The sequence below is a fragment of the Primulina huaijiensis genome, chromosome 4 (genome assembly GCF_012295235.1).
Source record: "Primulina huaijiensis isolate GDHJ02 chromosome 4, ASM1229523v2, whole genome shotgun sequence".
NCBI classification, from domain to species: Eukaryota; Viridiplantae; Streptophyta; class Magnoliopsida; order Lamiales; family Gesneriaceae; genus Primulina; species Primulina huaijiensis.
This window is the reverse complement of record NC_133309.1, coordinates 25,633,277-25,651,027: the sequence shown is the minus strand read 5'-3', so window position 1 is coordinate 25,651,027 and position 17,751 is coordinate 25,633,277. Positions and strand designations below refer to the sequence as shown.

General features: G+C 36.8%; 4 protein-coding genes across 7 annotated transcripts; all 4 read left to right on the top strand.

The window, feature by feature from the left end:
• Nucleotides 1–453: 453 nt before the first annotated feature.
• Nucleotides 454–2,072, top strand: LOC140975786 (uncharacterized). 2 transcript variants are annotated; one of them, XM_073439698.1, is made up of 3 exons: nucleotides 454–1,172; nucleotides 1,518–1,589; nucleotides 1,809–2,072. In XM_073439698.1, exons 1-3 carry the CDS (start codon nucleotides 585–587, stop codon nucleotides 1,845–1,847), a joined length of 699 nt encoding a protein of 232 aa, XP_073295799.1. In that variant the 5' UTR covers nucleotides 454–584; the 3' UTR covers nucleotides 1,848–2,072. The 2 variants fall into 2 exon arrangements, with proteins under 2 accessions (XP_073295799.1, XP_073295800.1); XM_073439699.1 differs by having other exon boundaries at nucleotides 455–1,172; nucleotides 1,803–2,072.
• Nucleotides 2,073–3,093: 1,021 nt separating this feature from the next.
• Nucleotides 3,094–6,356, top strand: LOC140975783 (uncharacterized). Of its 2 annotated transcripts, none has more exons than XM_073439693.1 (9): nucleotides 3,094–3,354; nucleotides 3,732–3,830; nucleotides 4,436–4,509; nucleotides 4,748–4,850; nucleotides 5,038–5,088; nucleotides 5,196–5,346; nucleotides 5,429–5,567; nucleotides 5,777–5,879; nucleotides 6,070–6,356. In XM_073439693.1, exons 1-9 carry the CDS (start codon nucleotides 3,192–3,194, stop codon nucleotides 6,219–6,221), a joined length of 1,035 nt encoding a protein of 344 aa, XP_073295794.1. In that variant the 5' UTR covers nucleotides 3,094–3,191; the 3' UTR covers nucleotides 6,222–6,356. The 2 variants fall into 2 exon arrangements, with proteins under 2 accessions (XP_073295794.1, XP_073295792.1); XM_073439691.1 differs by having other exon boundaries at nucleotides 3,729–3,830.
• Nucleotides 6,357–6,767: 411 nt separating this feature from the next.
• Nucleotides 6,768–11,894, top strand: LOC140975782 (developmentally-regulated G-protein 2). Its single transcript, XM_073439690.1, has 12 exons — nucleotides 6,768–6,928; nucleotides 7,171–7,250; nucleotides 7,629–7,696; nucleotides 7,844–7,920; nucleotides 8,251–8,431; nucleotides 8,542–8,598; nucleotides 9,570–9,644; nucleotides 9,745–9,864; nucleotides 10,235–10,405; nucleotides 10,571–10,684; nucleotides 10,851–11,021; nucleotides 11,547–11,894. Exons 2-12 carry the CDS (start codon nucleotides 7,181–7,183, stop codon nucleotides 11,643–11,645), a joined length of 1,203 nt encoding a protein of 400 aa, XP_073295791.1. The 5' UTR covers nucleotides 6,768–6,928; nucleotides 7,171–7,180; the 3' UTR covers nucleotides 11,646–11,894.
• Nucleotides 11,895–13,192: 1,298 nt separating this feature from the next.
• Nucleotides 13,193–14,802, top strand: LOC140975780 (uncharacterized). Of its 2 annotated transcripts, none has more exons than XM_073439688.1 (3): nucleotides 13,193–13,902; nucleotides 14,248–14,319; nucleotides 14,539–14,802. In XM_073439688.1, exons 1-3 carry the CDS (start codon nucleotides 13,315–13,317, stop codon nucleotides 14,575–14,577), a joined length of 699 nt encoding a protein of 232 aa, XP_073295789.1. In that variant the 5' UTR covers nucleotides 13,193–13,314; the 3' UTR covers nucleotides 14,578–14,802. The 2 variants fall into 2 exon arrangements, with proteins under 2 accessions (XP_073295789.1, XP_073295790.1); XM_073439689.1 differs by having other exon boundaries at nucleotides 13,194–13,902; nucleotides 14,533–14,802.
• The last annotated feature ends 2,949 nt before the right edge of the window (nucleotides 14,803–17,751 follow it).

Genomic DNA, 17,751 nt, shown 5'->3' with positions numbered 1-17,751 from the left:
TAATGATCTATCAAATAAAACAAGACATGTTGTCTATTATGTTCGAACTTACTCACTTGAAAGTCATTGGAAATACATGTTTGAAACCTTTGACTTCTTGCTAAAATCAAGTCGCTTTCACATTAAATAAACCGTGCTTGAATTTGCTGACCTTGAATAATCCAGAAAGGCCTTCGAAACTTGGAATATAAAAAAATAGGCCGTGCTCGTGTCCATCTTCGCTTGGTTCTCGTTTTCGAAATAATATAATAAAAAGTAAACAATAATAAAAATAAAATAATTAAAAGTCCGATTTTAGAATTCAGGGAATACATATTATATTATGTGTTACTGGATAACGTTTTACCACATAAAATATAGTAAACGTGTCTCGACTCTAAAGCACGACAACAAAGCAGTGTGTATTTTTTTTAAAAAAAACTAACAGCAAAGTCTTAGTTTACAAATTTGGAGTTGTCCCAAGTCCTACGTTTTCATCTCAGCTAGTCTCAAATTCTTGAAGAGCAGACAACACGAGTTTAGTTCAATCGAAGGTAATCGCAGGAACGCAAACACTAGAGAAACTTCAGACCTGGCAAACCTGAATGGCGGAACCGAAACATTACGATGCGTCGTCGTTCCACCAGCCTCTCCTCTCCGAAAGCAAGCCCCAATCATCCCAATACGTCGACATTCTCCCTCCGTATCCTCCGTCCTACCACCGTGGTGTACTCCGTAAATCATGCCGCTGCGGTGTGATATCCTGTTCCGTCGTATTCATCTTCCTCGTGGCTGCCTTGGTCCTCCTCTGGCCGTCCAAACCCAAGCTCTCCATCGTCCACCTCAGCCTTAATCGCCTCAGCTTCCATGCGGTCCCCGAAATCTCACTCGACGTGAAGCTGAACCTCACCGTTAGTGTTAAGAATCGGGATTTTTACTCCATCGACTACGATTGGGTGAATGTCACGATCGGGTACAGGGGACAGAACCTGGGGAATGCGTCTTCGGAGGGCGGGCAAGTGAAGGCGCGCAGCTCATCGTACGTGAACGCCACGCTCGATCTGGAAGCGGTGGAGATCTTGAGCGACGTGGTTTTGTTGGTGGAGGATGTGGCGGACGGTGAGATCACGTTCGACACAGAGTCGAAGATTGGTGGAAAGCTCAGGCTTTTCTTCTTCGACTTGCCTCTCAAGGTAAATTTTTGCTGTATTTCTTGGAAAGTTTTCATTTTTTCAACTTGCGTTCCATACTGAGCTACATATATCAACGTTTGAGTACCATAATGGTCTGGTTGCTCATCTTACATCCAGAACCATGAAAATTGAGCCATCCCAGTTAATATTTTGATATTTTAAATTGAATTACCCGAATCCAAAATTTTCTAAAACTAAAAAATTGAGTTACATCGTCATGTTAATCACTAGTCCAGTAGGACAATCCGAATCCAGAGAGTTACCCGTCGAGAGATTCACTTCAAAGTTTCTTGTGGAGTTGATATCATATCTTAATACGTGTCTGATATTTGTAATTTGATACAGACGACCATATCATGCGAAGTCGTTGCAGATACAAGCAACCAAACGATTAGTTCGCAGAATTGCTATCCTGAGGTAGACTTGAACTCTTTGCTGATTTCATAATGTTCCCATTGATCATGATCTTATTATTGGGGGCAAATGTAGGATAAAGGGTATGTAATTCTTGATTTTTAATGTTAAATTTGGAAACTATTATGCACCAACAGATTTATTTCTTACACCATTGTGTCCAATCATTCTTTCCTTGTGTTTTTGTTTGTTAGACTAATTTCCATTCGTTGACAATAATAGTGCACTGGAGAGATCGAGCCAGGGGGTGCCGCGGTGTGAATGATTTCGACAGGTTTCAGGTGTGAGTTTCCATGTAAATCATATATCAGACCCTCCCATCAAAATTTCAGGGAAAATCTTTACCTCGATGTAACAAACAGACGCTGTAAAGTTCAAACTAATTATATCATTTACTACTTGAGGTTGTAAATTAGCATTTTATTGATCATATTTGTTGATTTGTACAACCTCGTCATAGCAAATAAAATCATTGAACTTCAGTTTCCCTTTGTCGATATCAAGAATGCTCGTCTATGCCTCTTAACCCACTGATATTCTCCATGATGATGCCTGCACCGGAACGACCCTGGATGGCTTGTCGGTGAACACAGGCATGTGGTTATCTTTGCGCCATCTCTGCTGGCTCTCTCGGCCGACCGGACACCTCTATCAACCCTTGCAAGCGATGCCAATGGCGTAATCGATGGCCGATCGGGACTAGTCCGGTGGTAAGCACCGGACAAACAATCACTTGGGTAACACATCTTTTCCTCTGTTACAAAAATTTTCTTCTCCCTATAAGAAAGGGAGAATCTTGGGGTTGTGTCGGAAGGACGTAAAAGCAATGGAAGGAGGGAGGAGAAGAAAAAGCATCGAGTGTGATTCAATAAAAGTTTGGATTTTGTTTCATTAAACGTCTGCACAAGAATTTTCCATTCCGGTAAAAAGGAAAAAAAAATTATATGAATTATTATACAATGATTCGAGTCGAGGGACGTATATATTTTTAAATCTACGTATAAATAAATTGGGCCACATTGATTTAGTGGGCTAGTTAATTTTATGGATCCAATAGCGTGGGCCTAGGAGCCCATAACATATTGGTCTAAAACAAAAGAAACCATGACTGAGGTGGGGCAGTTTACCCAGTATCGAGGCATTATTAAACAAGATGCACAACTGGCATACAATATNGAGACGGTCTCACGGGTCGTATTTTGTGAGACGAATATCTTATTTAAGTAATCCATGAAAAAGTATTACTTTTTATGCTATGAGTATTACTTTTTATTGTGAATATCGATAGGGTTGACACATCTCACAGATAAATATTCGCGAGATCGTCTAATAATAAACCTACTCATAGATTTTTGGGTTTTACGATTTTTTTAAAGAAGTTTTTATGAATTATGATATTTAAAGATGTTATATTATAATATGATCAAATTAGTTATTAAAAAAATATTAAAAATTTAATATATAATATAGATGTAGGGTCCACCATTTGTCAGAATTGGGCCGTAGCGATCCACCCGTTCCCCGTGATCCAGCAGCTATCTGAATCTTCTTTAAGCCGCTCACAGCTCCACCGACCGGATCTTCTCACTCTCAACGGACAGGACGATGACAGGTGGAGGTACAGGATTGCCGGAAGAGTCTCCGACGCAAGAAGGCGGTGGCGAGTCGGAGGAGGAACAGGTGATGAGTGAGGTTCACCTGGGCTGTCCTCCGAACCACTCCGGTCCTCATATCTCCCATTTTACAGTCTCACTTCCACGTCGCAAGGGTATTTTCCCCTCCATTCTTCGGCTTAATTCAATGGATTTTTTGTACTGAACTCAACATATGATTATTTAAGAACACTCTCTATGTACGAAGCAGTAAAATCAGTAGTTGCTCATGTAGGACAATTTGATCGCTCTATGTAATATGCGTCAGCTCTGTCAGTATTTGATACGGGCACTTGAGATATGGGAGGAGGCTGTTTAATGTAGAGAAAGTTGCATTTTTCCGAAAAATCTTTGCATAGAGTTTAAATTTTTTTGGGTTCATCCACCTCGTTCGTATTGAAATGTATCTCTATTCATGAACTTTACTACAAGACTTGCAATTTAGTGGTTTGTTATAGATAACGGTTTCTTAATATGTTTAATGATGTAGCAGTGGAATGGATTGGAGATGGTTCGGGTACAGTGGGGGCAAAAGTTTGTGAAGTTGATGAAGATGGCGATTTAATTCTACCTCGGCGGACTCAGCAGACTGGTAAGTGTTCTTCAACTATTAGAATTATATAGTTTTCATCACATCTTGTCTTTTGATGGCTTTTATTAAGTTTCAGTCATGTTATATTACTATTTTTAAAGTATTAGAAAATTGTTCACCATGTTTACCGACCGTGTGATGAGAATGTATGAGTTTTCTTTTTGTTCAATTTAGTAGAGTTCATGTGTACGTTTGTGGGTGGTTCATCTTTAGATCCTCTCAGCTAGCCTCGTATAATGCAATGGTATCTTCAGTTGAAAAGTTGTATTCTCCATGTAAATTGACCTATGTTTAATTTGAACAGGAGAAGCCATTTTAGATCCTTTGCTTTAACAAAGCACTCGACTTTTTCTGAATTTGAAATAAAAGTTGTGTCAATTCCAATATAGGCTTTTGGCTGCTGTTTGTTGATTTTCTTAGGTGGTAGTTCGGAAATTAAAATGTTAACCAGAAGTCTTCTGATTAAATGGCTCCTACGTCTTATGGTTCTGAAATTTTGAAAATACCCTTCACTCAATCTCCCAATCCTTCAAACAAATTAGAGGGAAAATTAAAACAAAGAGGGTGAAAATTTTGTTGAGAAATGCTGTTTCTTTAATGCTCAGATCGGGGGAATGATTCTTTTGTCATCACCATACAGCATCATGTTACCTCATCTATCCCAAGTGTTGGTCTCCAGGTACTGAAATCTTCATCTTCTCGGAATGCTCATCATACCTTCAGTTCAAATGAACTTTTCTATTTTTACCCTTTTTAAGATGTTACCATGTTTTGGTAGTGATGTTTCGTTCTTTTGTTTAATTCCAGTGGATTCATCTCTTATTTTTCTTCTCAATAACAATCTGTGTATTTAACAAGCCATTCGGAAAGCTTCTGTTCTGTCTGCGTGCTATTCTTACGAGTTTTTCCTCGATCAGGTCTGGGGAGCAGAATTGGTGTTGGCCGATTTTGTGCTGCATATGATGTATAATTCGTCCAAGTTTGATGGAATTGTTGCCGTAGATCTTGGAGCCGGTACAGGTAAAGTTGTTTATGTCTGGTTTTATGGGTTTGTTGAATCATTTCGTCCCTATGATCAAGTCTTCTGATTTTTGGCCCAAGGACAGTAAATAGCGATTGATAGAACCAGCAAACTTTAACCAGTCAGTTTATGTATTTCTCATCGTGGTTCTTGTATGAAAGGAATTTCTTTCACTTTTTTGAACAGGTTTGATTGGCATGCTACTTGCACGTGCTGCTAACACAGTCTTCATAACTGGTAAAACTTTATTTAATTAGATGCCATGACTCTTTATCACGAGTTTGGATTCATGGATCTGTCATCTGATTCCTTCGAACTATCATTTTCGCTTTGCTGGTTAACAGACCATGGCGATGAAGTACTTGGTAACTGTGCTAAGAATGTTCATCTGAATGTGGGATTATACCATGAAAAGGCTTCTGTATATGTACGTGAACTTGATTGGAACCATCCATGGCCCCCTAAGGACATAGATTATTCATCAGCTCAGAAGAGGTATCTTGTTCTGTAAAAATTATCTACTAGAACAAAAAAGTTTGAGGATATTGGTAAATATAAGTTCCATCACCGTGTCCAGCTATGGTTGGATCGTCTCTGAAGTGGAAGAGTTGAATAGAGCTTCTTTGCTTGTAGCTGCAGATGTAATTTACGACGATGATTTAACCGATGCTTTGTTCAGTACATTAGAAGTTCTCATGTCCACCGATCAAGAAAAGGTACATCAATTCTTTGAACCTGTTTTAAATGTGAATTACAAGACGCATAAGCTATATTGACGTGTACAAGATATCAATAATAAACGCTGCTACCGGACAAGAAATTTGATTTGTAATAATCTGTCTTGACGATGATTATGAAACTTTTAATGGGTTGTTGTGAACCATCATTTTATCCTTAAAAGCCTAGTTCCTTTTACTCATTCCAGGTATTATACTTGGCTCTCGAAAAACGGTATAACTTCAGCATGAACGATCTTGATGTTATTGCAAATGGGTATTCCCACTTTCTTAGTTATCTCAAACTCGAAGGTAAGCATTACAGTTGTGTGTCAAAGCCACAGCAAATCCAAATTTCAGCCAACAGTCTTCCCCTAAAATAAAATTTTATTTTTTTAGTAGTAAGCATCTTTCCAACTAAATTTTCAAATCCGCCGCTGTTCCAACAGTTCAGTGGTTCCGGTTACCCGTTGTTTATCTTGTGATTTTGGCTTTGACCTAGATGATTTTGAAGAAGAAGATGCTGCGGAGGAATGTTGGTGTGGTTTTGTTGGAAAGCGCGTCAATCTTGAAGAGATTCCTCAATACATGCTAGGGTACAACAGAGGAAATGCTGTCGAGATTTTAGAGATTAAATATGTGAAGAACAAGTGAACAACCGTAATTCTTGATAATTTTATTCAGTTTATCTTGGATATTAGTTAAGTTGTTCTCTCTTAGTTTTGAGTGCTGGTTTCGGAAAATATTTTTATTCAGTTATATCATGCATCATTTTACCCCTTTACACTTTCAAAAGCTTCTAATTTCATTGACAATATTATTTTCAACATTTCAATTTCGTCATCAAAATTAATGCTCGCACTACGATCACTAAATATACTATTGATTTATGAAATATGAATATCGAAGCAGTTCACATTCAATAGAAACCATAGCAAAATAAACAAAATAAGATCACATTTCTTAGAATTTTTTGTTAGTTAATTTTCATCGAAAAGCATGTTTTTAAATTTGAATGAACATGATAAACAAATAAGCGGAAATAAATTGAGCATTATCTCCAACATACCATTGAATGATTTGTAAATATTATGTTTTCCTATTTCGAAGCTTTCTAAAAAATTCAATCCATCTGCTGATGATGTATGCTTATGATTATGAGATGTTTGCTTATGTCCATTTATAGACACTCGTACCCGCTTTGTTGGACACTTTCGAGTTTCACGCTTCTTAATGCGAAAGCGTGCCACAGCTGAATAGCAACCCTAACCCTAGCCAGAGTAATCACGCTTTCTTCATAAATAATCATCACCCCCTCCTCTCAATCAAAAATCATCTGCTGTATCTCACCATTCCATCGAGTAAAAATCTCTCCCCGTATCTATGTTTTGAGTTTTATTAAGAACACAGATTATTGCATTATCAATTCCTTCGATTGGATTATACCTTGATTTTACTTGATTTTTTCCTTTTTTTTTTTGCTCAATTATATAAGTTCGACCGAAACCATGTGCTACAATATTGAGTGTATCTTTGTCCGTGTAACTGTTTTTTGAAGCATATTTAGTTGATGGATGATATCAGTTTTTGTGGATGATTACAGCTGAGGCAGGATGGGGATCATTGAGAAGATCAAAGAAATTGAAGCTGAGATGGCCCGGACGCAGAAAAATAAAGCAACAGGTTTTTTCTTTTTTTTTCCCAGTGTATGTTAACTATCATTATTAATTTGGATGATAGATATTGTATTTGATGTGTGACTTTTACGTTGGGTGTGAATTGAGCTGGAAAATTTTAATAACGAGATCAGTTATGCGTTTTGATATACATTTGATCTTCACGAATTCATTCTTACCATCCGATTTTTATACTTGCTTTATATCTGGATTTGTTTACTATCCTATCGATGGTTTTAATTTGAGTTTACTGAGCTTGATTTGTATTCAAGATTATAGTCTGCGTTCTTTATTTTACGGTTGCTTTATTTGGTTTTTATTATAGGCATGTGACTTTGTTCCTTGAATCTAAACGTTATACTGATGAGGTACTTTAACCATACAGAATACCACTTGGGTCAGCTAAAAGCTAAGATAGCGAAGCTGAGGACACAATTGTTGGAGCCGCCGAAAGTATATGACTTCTTGATTTGTATATCAGTATTCTTAGTTTTCAAAAAATTGCTACTTAGTTTTCAAAAAATTTCTACTTAATTTTTCGATTAGTGGCTTGATGATGTTTTGCAAGCCATGTTCTGATGGCTGTTCATTATCGATCAGGGTTCAAGTGGGGCCGGGGAGGGTTTTGAAGTTACAAAATTTGGCCATGGACGTGTTGCACTGATAGGCTTTCCCAGGTCTGTTTTCTCAATACTTGTTGGAAAAAGTGAGAGAAAAAAGACAATTGCTGGAGCTTATGACTCTAAAATTGATGATTAGTCAAGTGTCTTTTGATGGTTCTTGTCTCATTCGATACTATTGTAACTTCGTCCAATGGCTACCATTTCATCTTTAACCCTTAGAAGTTGTTCTTTTTATATGATAGAATTTGTTGGAAGACTGTTAATGTTAGTTGTGAGAAATGTAGCTTGCCAATTTGAATTGCATTTTAACTTTGAAAGCTGAAGCTACATTATTACCTTCATATTCTTCTTTTGGAGATGTGTCTTACAAGGTTTTACTTTCAGTGTTGGAAAGTCAACACTTTTGACACTGTTGACAGGAACACATTCCGAAGCTGCATCGTATGAGTTTACCACCCTTACCTGTATTCCTGGGATCATTCACTACAATGATACTAAAATACAGCTCCTCGATCTTCCTGGAATTATAGAAGGTGCATCAGAAGGAAAGGGGCGTGGTAGGCAGGTGAAAATTTTGTTTACAAATAAATATTCTACAAAACAATTGTTACAGCAGCGATGCTGAAGAAATGTTGAAAATCTAAACCCTGATAGAAACTTCTTTTTCAATGCCAGGTTATTGCCGTGTCCAAATCTTCCGATATTGTGCTGATGGTTTTGGATGCTTCAAAAGTAATAACAAGTATTATCAGTTGCAATGAATTAATGACAAGTTATACTAATGCTAATGCGTATTCAACATTATGATGATTCATGCCTGCTTGATATCTACATGTGATGGGATTATTCGAAAGAATGGCCTATTTGGAAAGCATATACATAATATCTTGGCTGCTGAAAATATTTGATTTTAGTTGCGAACATGCAATAGTGAAATTGTATTATTATTATCTTAATTTCATGTTTTCATCACATATTGAAAATGAAGTAGCATCATATAATTGAAATTTATAACCATGTAAATTGATATTAAATTACGTTTATGGTTGTGTATTCAGCTTTTTATCTCGAATTTAATGTCGAGGTCCACATTTTGTGAGATGTATGTAGTTTCGTAAATTTACCCATGGATTGCTATGCATGCTGTTAGTTGTGAGTAATCTGTGTGCTCACGTCGCATATGCTAAGATCAACATTTATATTTATGGGATGTTACCTTGAACTCATTTATGTGACCAGTAGCATGAGCTGATGACTGATAACAAACAAAAATCCAATTCCGGTTATAATAATTCAGAATATTGTGGTAACTTTTTATCATTCCATAGCCAACATCTCATGATCGCCATAATAGTTTCCTAATAAAACAGCCAGAAATGAAGACTTCTACATAGGGGATCATCTTCATTGCCCTTCCCGTTTTCTGTCCGGTTGCATTGATGTATTCTTTCTTTCATCACGGACATGAGCAATGAATGCCAATTTTGCATGGAGAAAGAGTTTGATTTTTGCATGATTGTAAAAAATATTCATGTTGACATTTTCAGAAAGACTGGTCATGTTCCTTATTTTGCGAGTCATTGAATATCATTTGACTTGGCATCTTCTGCTCTGTGATAATTTCACCGACAATCCAATTATGCAACTTTTTTATTTAATCGTTTACCTGGGTGTACACCTTTCACCTAAATTTGTAATTTTAGAGTGAAGGGCATCGGCAAATCTTGACGAAGGAGCTTGAAGCTGTGGGTTTGCGCCTAAACAAAAGACCACCTCAAGTAATGCATATTATTGGCGTTCAACTTTGTTACATATTATTGTCAGTAGGAATCAGGCCTCCTGCTTTAGAAGTTGTCTCATCATGACTCTTGCTGACAGATATACTTCAAAAAGAAAAAAACAGGGGGGATTTCTTTTAATAGCACGATGGCATTAACTCATGTTGACGAGAAGCTTTGCTATCAAATACTACATGAGTACAAGATTCACAATGCTGAGGTACTCTCTCTCCCTTCCCTACACCTCCCCCCCTGTTCATCCTCTTCTCTTTGCGGCATGATGACCAGTTCTGTAAATTTACTCGTTTTAGTTATCTTTTACTACAAATTATTTACTCTCTGTAATATTTCTTTTCTTTATGCATGCATTCCATTTTCTGTATTGACAAAAACTTCAACCTTTTGAACCTTTCTCATAACCTCTAGTCGCTAGGTAATATGTGCATAATACTTGTGCATATGTGGAATTTGACCATGTATGGGCACACTGGGATGTTATTAGAGTTGTAGATACTAGATTGTGAAGATCAACAATTACCTTGGGCCAAGATTTCACTTGACGATGTTGGGTTTCATGTTGTTTGTTTAAGGTTTTGTTTCGTGAAGACGCCACAGTCGATGATCTCATCGATGTTATTGAGGGGAATCGTAAGTACATGAAATGCATATATGTCTATAACAAGATAGATGTGATCGGCATTGACGATGTGGATAGATTAGCTCGACAACCAAATTCAGTTGTTATTAGCTGCAACTTGAAGGTATGTAAATCTTTAGCACACCGTGTTTGACACATGCTAGACATGTGTTGTTTTTTGGAAGACAGCCATTTGACATTTATTAATGTTTATATAGGAACTTAAATTGGGTCAAACAATTCACGGTCAGTTCCTTTGTAACATTGTGTGTTTTTGTTGCTTCAACAGCTAAATCTGGACCGACTGCTTGCAAAAATGTGGGAAGAGATGGGTCTTGTGAGAATATATACAAAGCCTCAGGGCCAGCAACCAGACTTCTCTGATCCAGTTGTCCTTTCTGCTGTATGTTGTGTTTCTCATCAATAATCCACTTTCTATATTTGTATTCCCCCTCTACTGAACCTATTTTGTGGCTCAGGTTCTATGTAGTTCTGTTACATTGACGTGTACGTTAATTCTCTTTTTGGAATGTATATTATAATCTTCATTGCATTTTATTTTGTTTCAGGGTAGAGGTGGCTGCACAGTTGAAGATTTTTGTAACCATATTCACCGGAGCCTGGTAAAGGATGTAAAGTATGTTCTAGTTTGGGGTGTGAGTGCAAGGCACTATCCACAACATTGCGGTCTTAGTCATTCTCTTCAGGACGAGGATGTGGTACAGATTGTTAAGAAAAAGGTAATGACCTAAAGCTTATCCTAGATGAGTTTGTTTTGTCACAACTTTTTTTCCGATGCAACATAACTAAAATTGAAGGGTTACTATAGCAACCTCTTTAATATCATCATGTATGCATATTTAGAGAACCATTGACAGAAAAATCACAGTTCCAAACTAGTTGTGTATGTCTCCTGATTCTGTCGTGCTTTATTTGTATTTAAACTCTGCTGTGATTAGAAAAACTGTAAATTGTTTTGTACATTGGAAATTTGGAATGGATGTTGGTAAGGGGAAGAATCTTGAAGGAAGCTTGAATATGGAAGCATGTTCATCTGTCAGTGAATTCCGACAATTATGTCTAACTCAGTTATGGCACACTGCTTTTTTCCCAGCTCAAAGTTTTATGGTCTTCTTTTTGTAATTTCCGAACCACACACCAGATTATTCTTTAGATGTGGTGTATTTTGGTTCATATAAATTGTTCTGCCCGCCCTCAATTATTTTTGAAATTTAGATATCAAGCACCGACTTGACTTTATGCAGGAAAAGGATGATGGAGGGGGTAGGGGCCGGTTTAAATCGCACTCCAATGCCCCTGCTCGGATTTCCGACCGCGAGAAGAAGGCTCCGTTAAAGACATGATTATGTGAACTTCTGGTGTGTGTTTTACTTAAATATGGATGGCTTAAGATAGTATTCTTGCCCGAGGAATCACCTTGGAGGAAATAGCCAAAGATCATCTCGAGGACGTGGAGCTATATTTACGGAGCGATTCATAGTCAAGGGACGAGTGAAAAAAATAGGTGAATATTTGATTAATCTTGAGAATTGTTGTATTCGATAGCTCCTTGTTGATTTCGACATTTTACCCGTTACTTGCGTGTGTGTTAAATAGCGTCTAAGGTGACGTAGGATCACAACTTAGGCGTAAATTTTGTTACTAAAAGAAAATGGCGTTTCATTGCATGTCCATAGCCGCACATATATATCATCAAAAACAATTTTAAAAGCTATTTATTTTATATTGCAATTTTAAATGATGTGGGATATTCGTTTAAACGAATAGAGTATGTTCGTAATTTTTTCGAGTCAGCTCGATAAATATTTGATTCATATTCGAATTTATATAACTCAAGTTAAATTCGAACATGTTCAAATTTTTTTCGAGCCGAATTAAGTTAAAGTTATTTTGTTCGACAATTGATATATCCGTTCGCGAGTTTTAATATTTTTATTAATATAATGTAATTGTATATTAAATATATATATTTAAAGCTTTCATACGTTTCGAGTTCTCGAATTTTTATTCTCGAACATTACTGTCCGAACGACATGGGGTTGTGCTCGAGCCAAAAAAATTCGAGCTTAAAATCGGATTTGAATTCGAATATATTTAATTTTTAATAATATTTGATTTGTTTACGTTCATAAATGTTTTTACTGTTTATAATTAGGTGATTACTGATAATTCATCCATGCCACATAATTTCCTATATTTGATTACATAAATTGTCAAATCATAATTTGTTCAATATATATACATTGAATCAATTCACAATCGACTCACGTGATCTTGATGCCAAAAGTACAGATTTAGTAATTTGTTATGCGCACATATTAAAAAAAAAAAGGAAAAAGAAAATTGTTTTGAATACTTTCAAGCGGAAACTAAACTGGATTTATCATTTTCTTGAATGACTCTTTTAATGTAATTATTAAAATATTAGTTCTATGGCACAAGTTTATTTGCATGTGCATTAATCAGATACGTAAAAAGGTCATTGGAAAGTCATTACGTCTATTATGTTCGAACTTGCTTACTTGAAAGTCATTGGAAATACATTCAAACATGTTTGAAACCTTTGACTTTACTCTATACCCGTAATAACTTGCTAAAATCATAAATCGCGCTTGAATTTGCCGACCTTGAATAATCCAGAAAGGCCTCCGAAACTTGGAATATAAAAAATAGGCCGTGGTCGTGTCCATTTTCGCTTGGTTCTCGTTTTCGAAATAAAATAATGAAAAATTCCGATTTTAGCAGTCAGGAATACATATTATATCACGTGTGTTACTGGATAACGTTTGGTTTTACCACATAAAATAGAGTAAACGTGTCACCACTCCACAATGTAGTGTGTGATACTAACAGCAAAGTCTTAGGTTAGTTTCAATCTCAAAACTCTACATTGTACAAATTTCATCTCAGCTAGTTCCAAATTCTTGAGCGTAGACAACACGAGTTTAGTTCAATCTGGGGGTAATCGCAGGAACGCAGACAGTAGAGAAACTTCAAACCCGGCAAAGCTGAATGGCGGAACCGAAACATTACGATGCGTCGTCGTTCCACCAGCCTCTCCTCTCCGAAAGCCAGCCCCAATCATCCCAATACGTCGACGTTCTCCCTCCGTATCCTCCGTCCTACCACCGTGGTGTATTCCGTAAATCATGCCGCTGCGGTGTAATATCCTGTTCCGTCGTATTCATCTTCCTCGTGGCTGCCTTGGTCCTCCTCTGGCCGTCCAAACCCAAGCTCTCCATCGTCCACCTCAGCCTTAATCGCCTCAGCTTCCATGCGGTCCCCGAAATCTCACTCGACGTGAAGCTGAACCTCACCGTTAGTGTTAAGAATCGGGATTTTTACTCCATCGACTACGATTGGGTGAATGTCACGATCGGGTACAGGGGACAGAACCTGGGGAATGCGTCTTCGGAGGGCGGGCAAGTGAAGGCGCGCAGCTCATCGTACGTGAACGCCACGCTCGATCTGGAAGCGGTGGAGATCTTGAGCGACGTGGTTTTGTTGGTGGAGGATGTGGCGGACGGTGAGATCACGTTCGACACAGAGTCGAAGATTGGTGGAAAGCTCAGGCTTTTCTTCTTCGACTTGCCTCTCAAGGTAAATTTTTGCTGTATTTCTTGGAAAGTTTTCATTTTTTCAACTTGCGTTCCATACTGAGCTACATATATCAACGTTTGAGTACCATAATGGTCTGGTTGCTCATCTTACATCCAGAACCATGAAAATTGAGCCATCCCAGTTAATATTTTGATATTTTAAATTGAATTACCCGAATCCAAAATTTTCTAAAACTAAAAAATTGAGTTACATCGTCATGTTAATCACTAGTCCAGTAGGACAATCCGAATCCAGAGAGTTACCCGTCGAGAGATTCACTTCAAAGTTTCTTGTGGAGTTGATATCATATCTTAATACGTGTCTGATATTTGTAATTTGATACAGACGACCATATCATGCGAAGTCGTTGCAGATACAAGCAACCAAACGATTAGTTCGCAGAATTGCTATCCTGAGGTAGACTTGAACTCTTTGCTGATTTCATAATGTTCCCATTGATCATGATCTTATTATTGGGGGCAAATGTAGGATAAAGGGTATGTAATTCTTGATTTTTAATGTTAAATTTGGAAACTATTATGCACCAACAGATTTATTTCTTACACCATTGTGTCCAATCATTCTTTCCTTGTGTTTTTGTTTGTTAGACTAATTTCCATTCGTTGACAATAATAGTGCACTGGAGAGATCGAGCCAGGGGGTGCCGCGGTGTGAATGATTTCGACAGGTTTCAGGTGTGAGTTTCCATGTAAATCATATATCAGACCCTCCCATCAAAATTTCAGGGAAAATCTTTACCTCGATGTAACAAACAGACGCTGTAAAGTTCAAACTAATTATATCATTTACTACTTGAGGTTGTAAATTAGCATTTTATTGATCATATTTGTTGATTTGTACAACCTCGTCATAGCAAATAAAATCATTGAACTTCAGTTTCCCTTTGTCGATATCAAGAATGCTCGTCTATGCCTCTTAACCCACTGATATTCTCCATGATGATGCCTGCACCGGAACGACCCTGGATGGCTTGTCGGTGAACACAGGCATGTGGTTATCTTTGCGCCATCTCTGCTGGCTCTCTCGGCCGACCGGACACCTCTATCAACCCTTGCAAGCGATGCCAATGGCGTAATCGATGGCCGATCGGGACTAGTCCGGTGGTAAGCACCGGACAAACAATCACTTGGGTAACACATCTTTTCCTCTGTTACAAAAATTTTCTTCTCCCTATAAGAAAGGGAGAATCTTGGGGTTGTGTCGGAAGGACGTAAAAGCAATGGAAGGAGGGAGGAGAAGAAAAAGCATCGAGTGTGATTCAATAAAAGTTTGGATTTTGTTTCATTAAACGTCTGCACAAGAATTTTCCATTCCGGTAAAAAGGAAAAAAAAATTATATGAATTATTATACAATGATTCGAGTCGAGGGACGTATATATTTTTAAATCTACGTATAAATAAATTGGGCCACATTGATTTAGTGGGCTAGTTAATTTTATGGATCCAATAGCGTGGGCCTAGGAGCCCATAACATATTGGTCTAAAACAAAAGAAACCATGACTGAGGTGGGGCAGTTTACCCAGTATCGAGGCATTATTAAACAAGATGCACAACTGGCATACAATATAGAGTAGGTCTCTCGTGAGACGGTCTCACGAATCTTTATCTGTGAGATCGATCAATGTTATCGATATTCACAATAAAAAGTAATATTTTTTTCATGGATAACTTAAATAAGATATTCAACCTACGAAATTGATTCGTGAGACCGTCTCACAAGAGTTTTTGTGTACAATATAAATTAAATAGTTACATGCCAACCCCGTCTTGTGTCAAGTTTGAAACCAGATCTTGATTTCGAGACTAAATTTTAATAAACTTCTTCTCGACTCAAATATAATAATAACAATAATAAATCAAACGTCAACCCTCCAACTTATAAGCCTAAATTAATATGAGAAATATTTATTTCGGTCAGCTTAAAATTTTTTAATCCACTAGCTTACATATTTGACTTTTCTTATGTTAATGATTTTCTTAGCTATAAAAACATATAGAATGCTGAGTGTTAGACAATATTTTAATAAAAAGGGTTATCATATTTCTAAATAATAGATTTGTATAGAATAATGTACAAATTTTTTTTTAAAAAAAATAGAAATAAATCCATTCGGCCATTGTCTCGTAGAATAATAAAGAAATTGAGTTGTTGCAACGACCATCCATAACGTTCCCTCCATTAATTCAAACCAACTCATTAGTCATTACAAGTAATGTATTGTTGTTTTAGCTTTGAGTGAGTGGTTCCCAACATGAGAAATGACATTTTGTTGTATGTACTCGAAACGTGGTGTTTTGGCTAATATACCTTTCGAAAAGTTGTAATTACATTATCAATCAATTATAATTTTTGATAAAGTGATAAAACTTATATATTTACTCGACTGGGATAAATTATTTATGAGATTTAATGTTATTTTCTTTTTTTCTCTTCTACTTGGGAATTGGGAAAAGATGGATAGCAAGAATAATGGGTTGGCCTATTAAATGCCACACCAACCAAAATCCATACTTAGTTGACAAAAAAAATATATCCCTAAAGTTTAGGGACATTTTTGTAGTTTCACTTATTGGATGTGCCACTAGTGTAATTTTTGTCATAAAAGTAAGTGAAAGTGCACCAATATCTTTCGGATCTTGTCACATGGATCTAGATTTTTTGACATTTAAGGATGTTTTAGGCTAATTTGTAAAGATTATCTTCAAATATCTTCAAATATTACACGATGTATCGATATTTTTACACATCAGTGTGTGTTGTATCGACGTTATTTTCGACAACATATGACATTGTCATGTTGAAAATTTGCCATTCCCATGCAACAACACAAGTCCTTTTTAAAACAAAAGAAACCTTTCACATAGTAAGATTTGATCATCCACGGGTTACTTTATGCTTTTTTGAAACAAAATTTGACTAAAGCACATGACCAGATTGTCCCTTCTAAATGACACATACTAGATAATTTTCTTGATAATTTTAGTAATTTTTTCAACATGACGTTCACCGACTATAAATAAGCCAATCCAAGGGATTAGCACCACACTCTCCCTAAAAACACACACTCAACTTTATGTCTGATCTTCTTTGATGGATGGAGAAGCATGGGATCTCCCGGCCACCAATGGCGAACATATATGCTGGCCAAGAAGCCACTCCATTCGAAACTATGACCGATTCGTGCCTTATAATTATCCGGTAACACGATCAAAAGCTGCTCCTATTTGGATGCAACTGTGGAAGAAGATCAAGAAAGAGAAGAAGAGAATGTTCCAATGTTCAAACTCGATGAGATTCACTTATGATCCTGACTCTTATTCGCAGAATTTCGACGATGGGTCGATCTGGGCCGATCCGGATGATCTCTCTCGTTCATTTTCAGCTCGTTTCGCTGTTCCATCGAGGATCTTTGAGAAGAACGGATTGATGGTTTGATTATATAATAAGTAATACATCAAAGAGGAGAAAATTTCAATGTCTTATTTCATATTACTATGCATTTAGCATCATTTTCTTCGGTTTTGTTTAGAGCTTAGCTACTAGTTAGTGTTCAGAGTTTGTAAATCAAATATGATCATCTCTTATTGCTGCTGTCTGACATCAATCTCAAGTTCATCAGTAAATCAAGTCAAATTCTTGAAAAAAATAGGAAAGGGGTAAATAGAATTCAGCATTTTGATCTAATATTTATATTTTGGTATTCTTTTCATCATTTTCTCTTTATTATGATTATTATTATCTTTGTGTCTTCATTTCCAAGCTAAGTAAAGTTAGATGCTTTCAATGTTTCTTGATTTTTTTGCAGCCTAATCTCAACTTTTCCCTG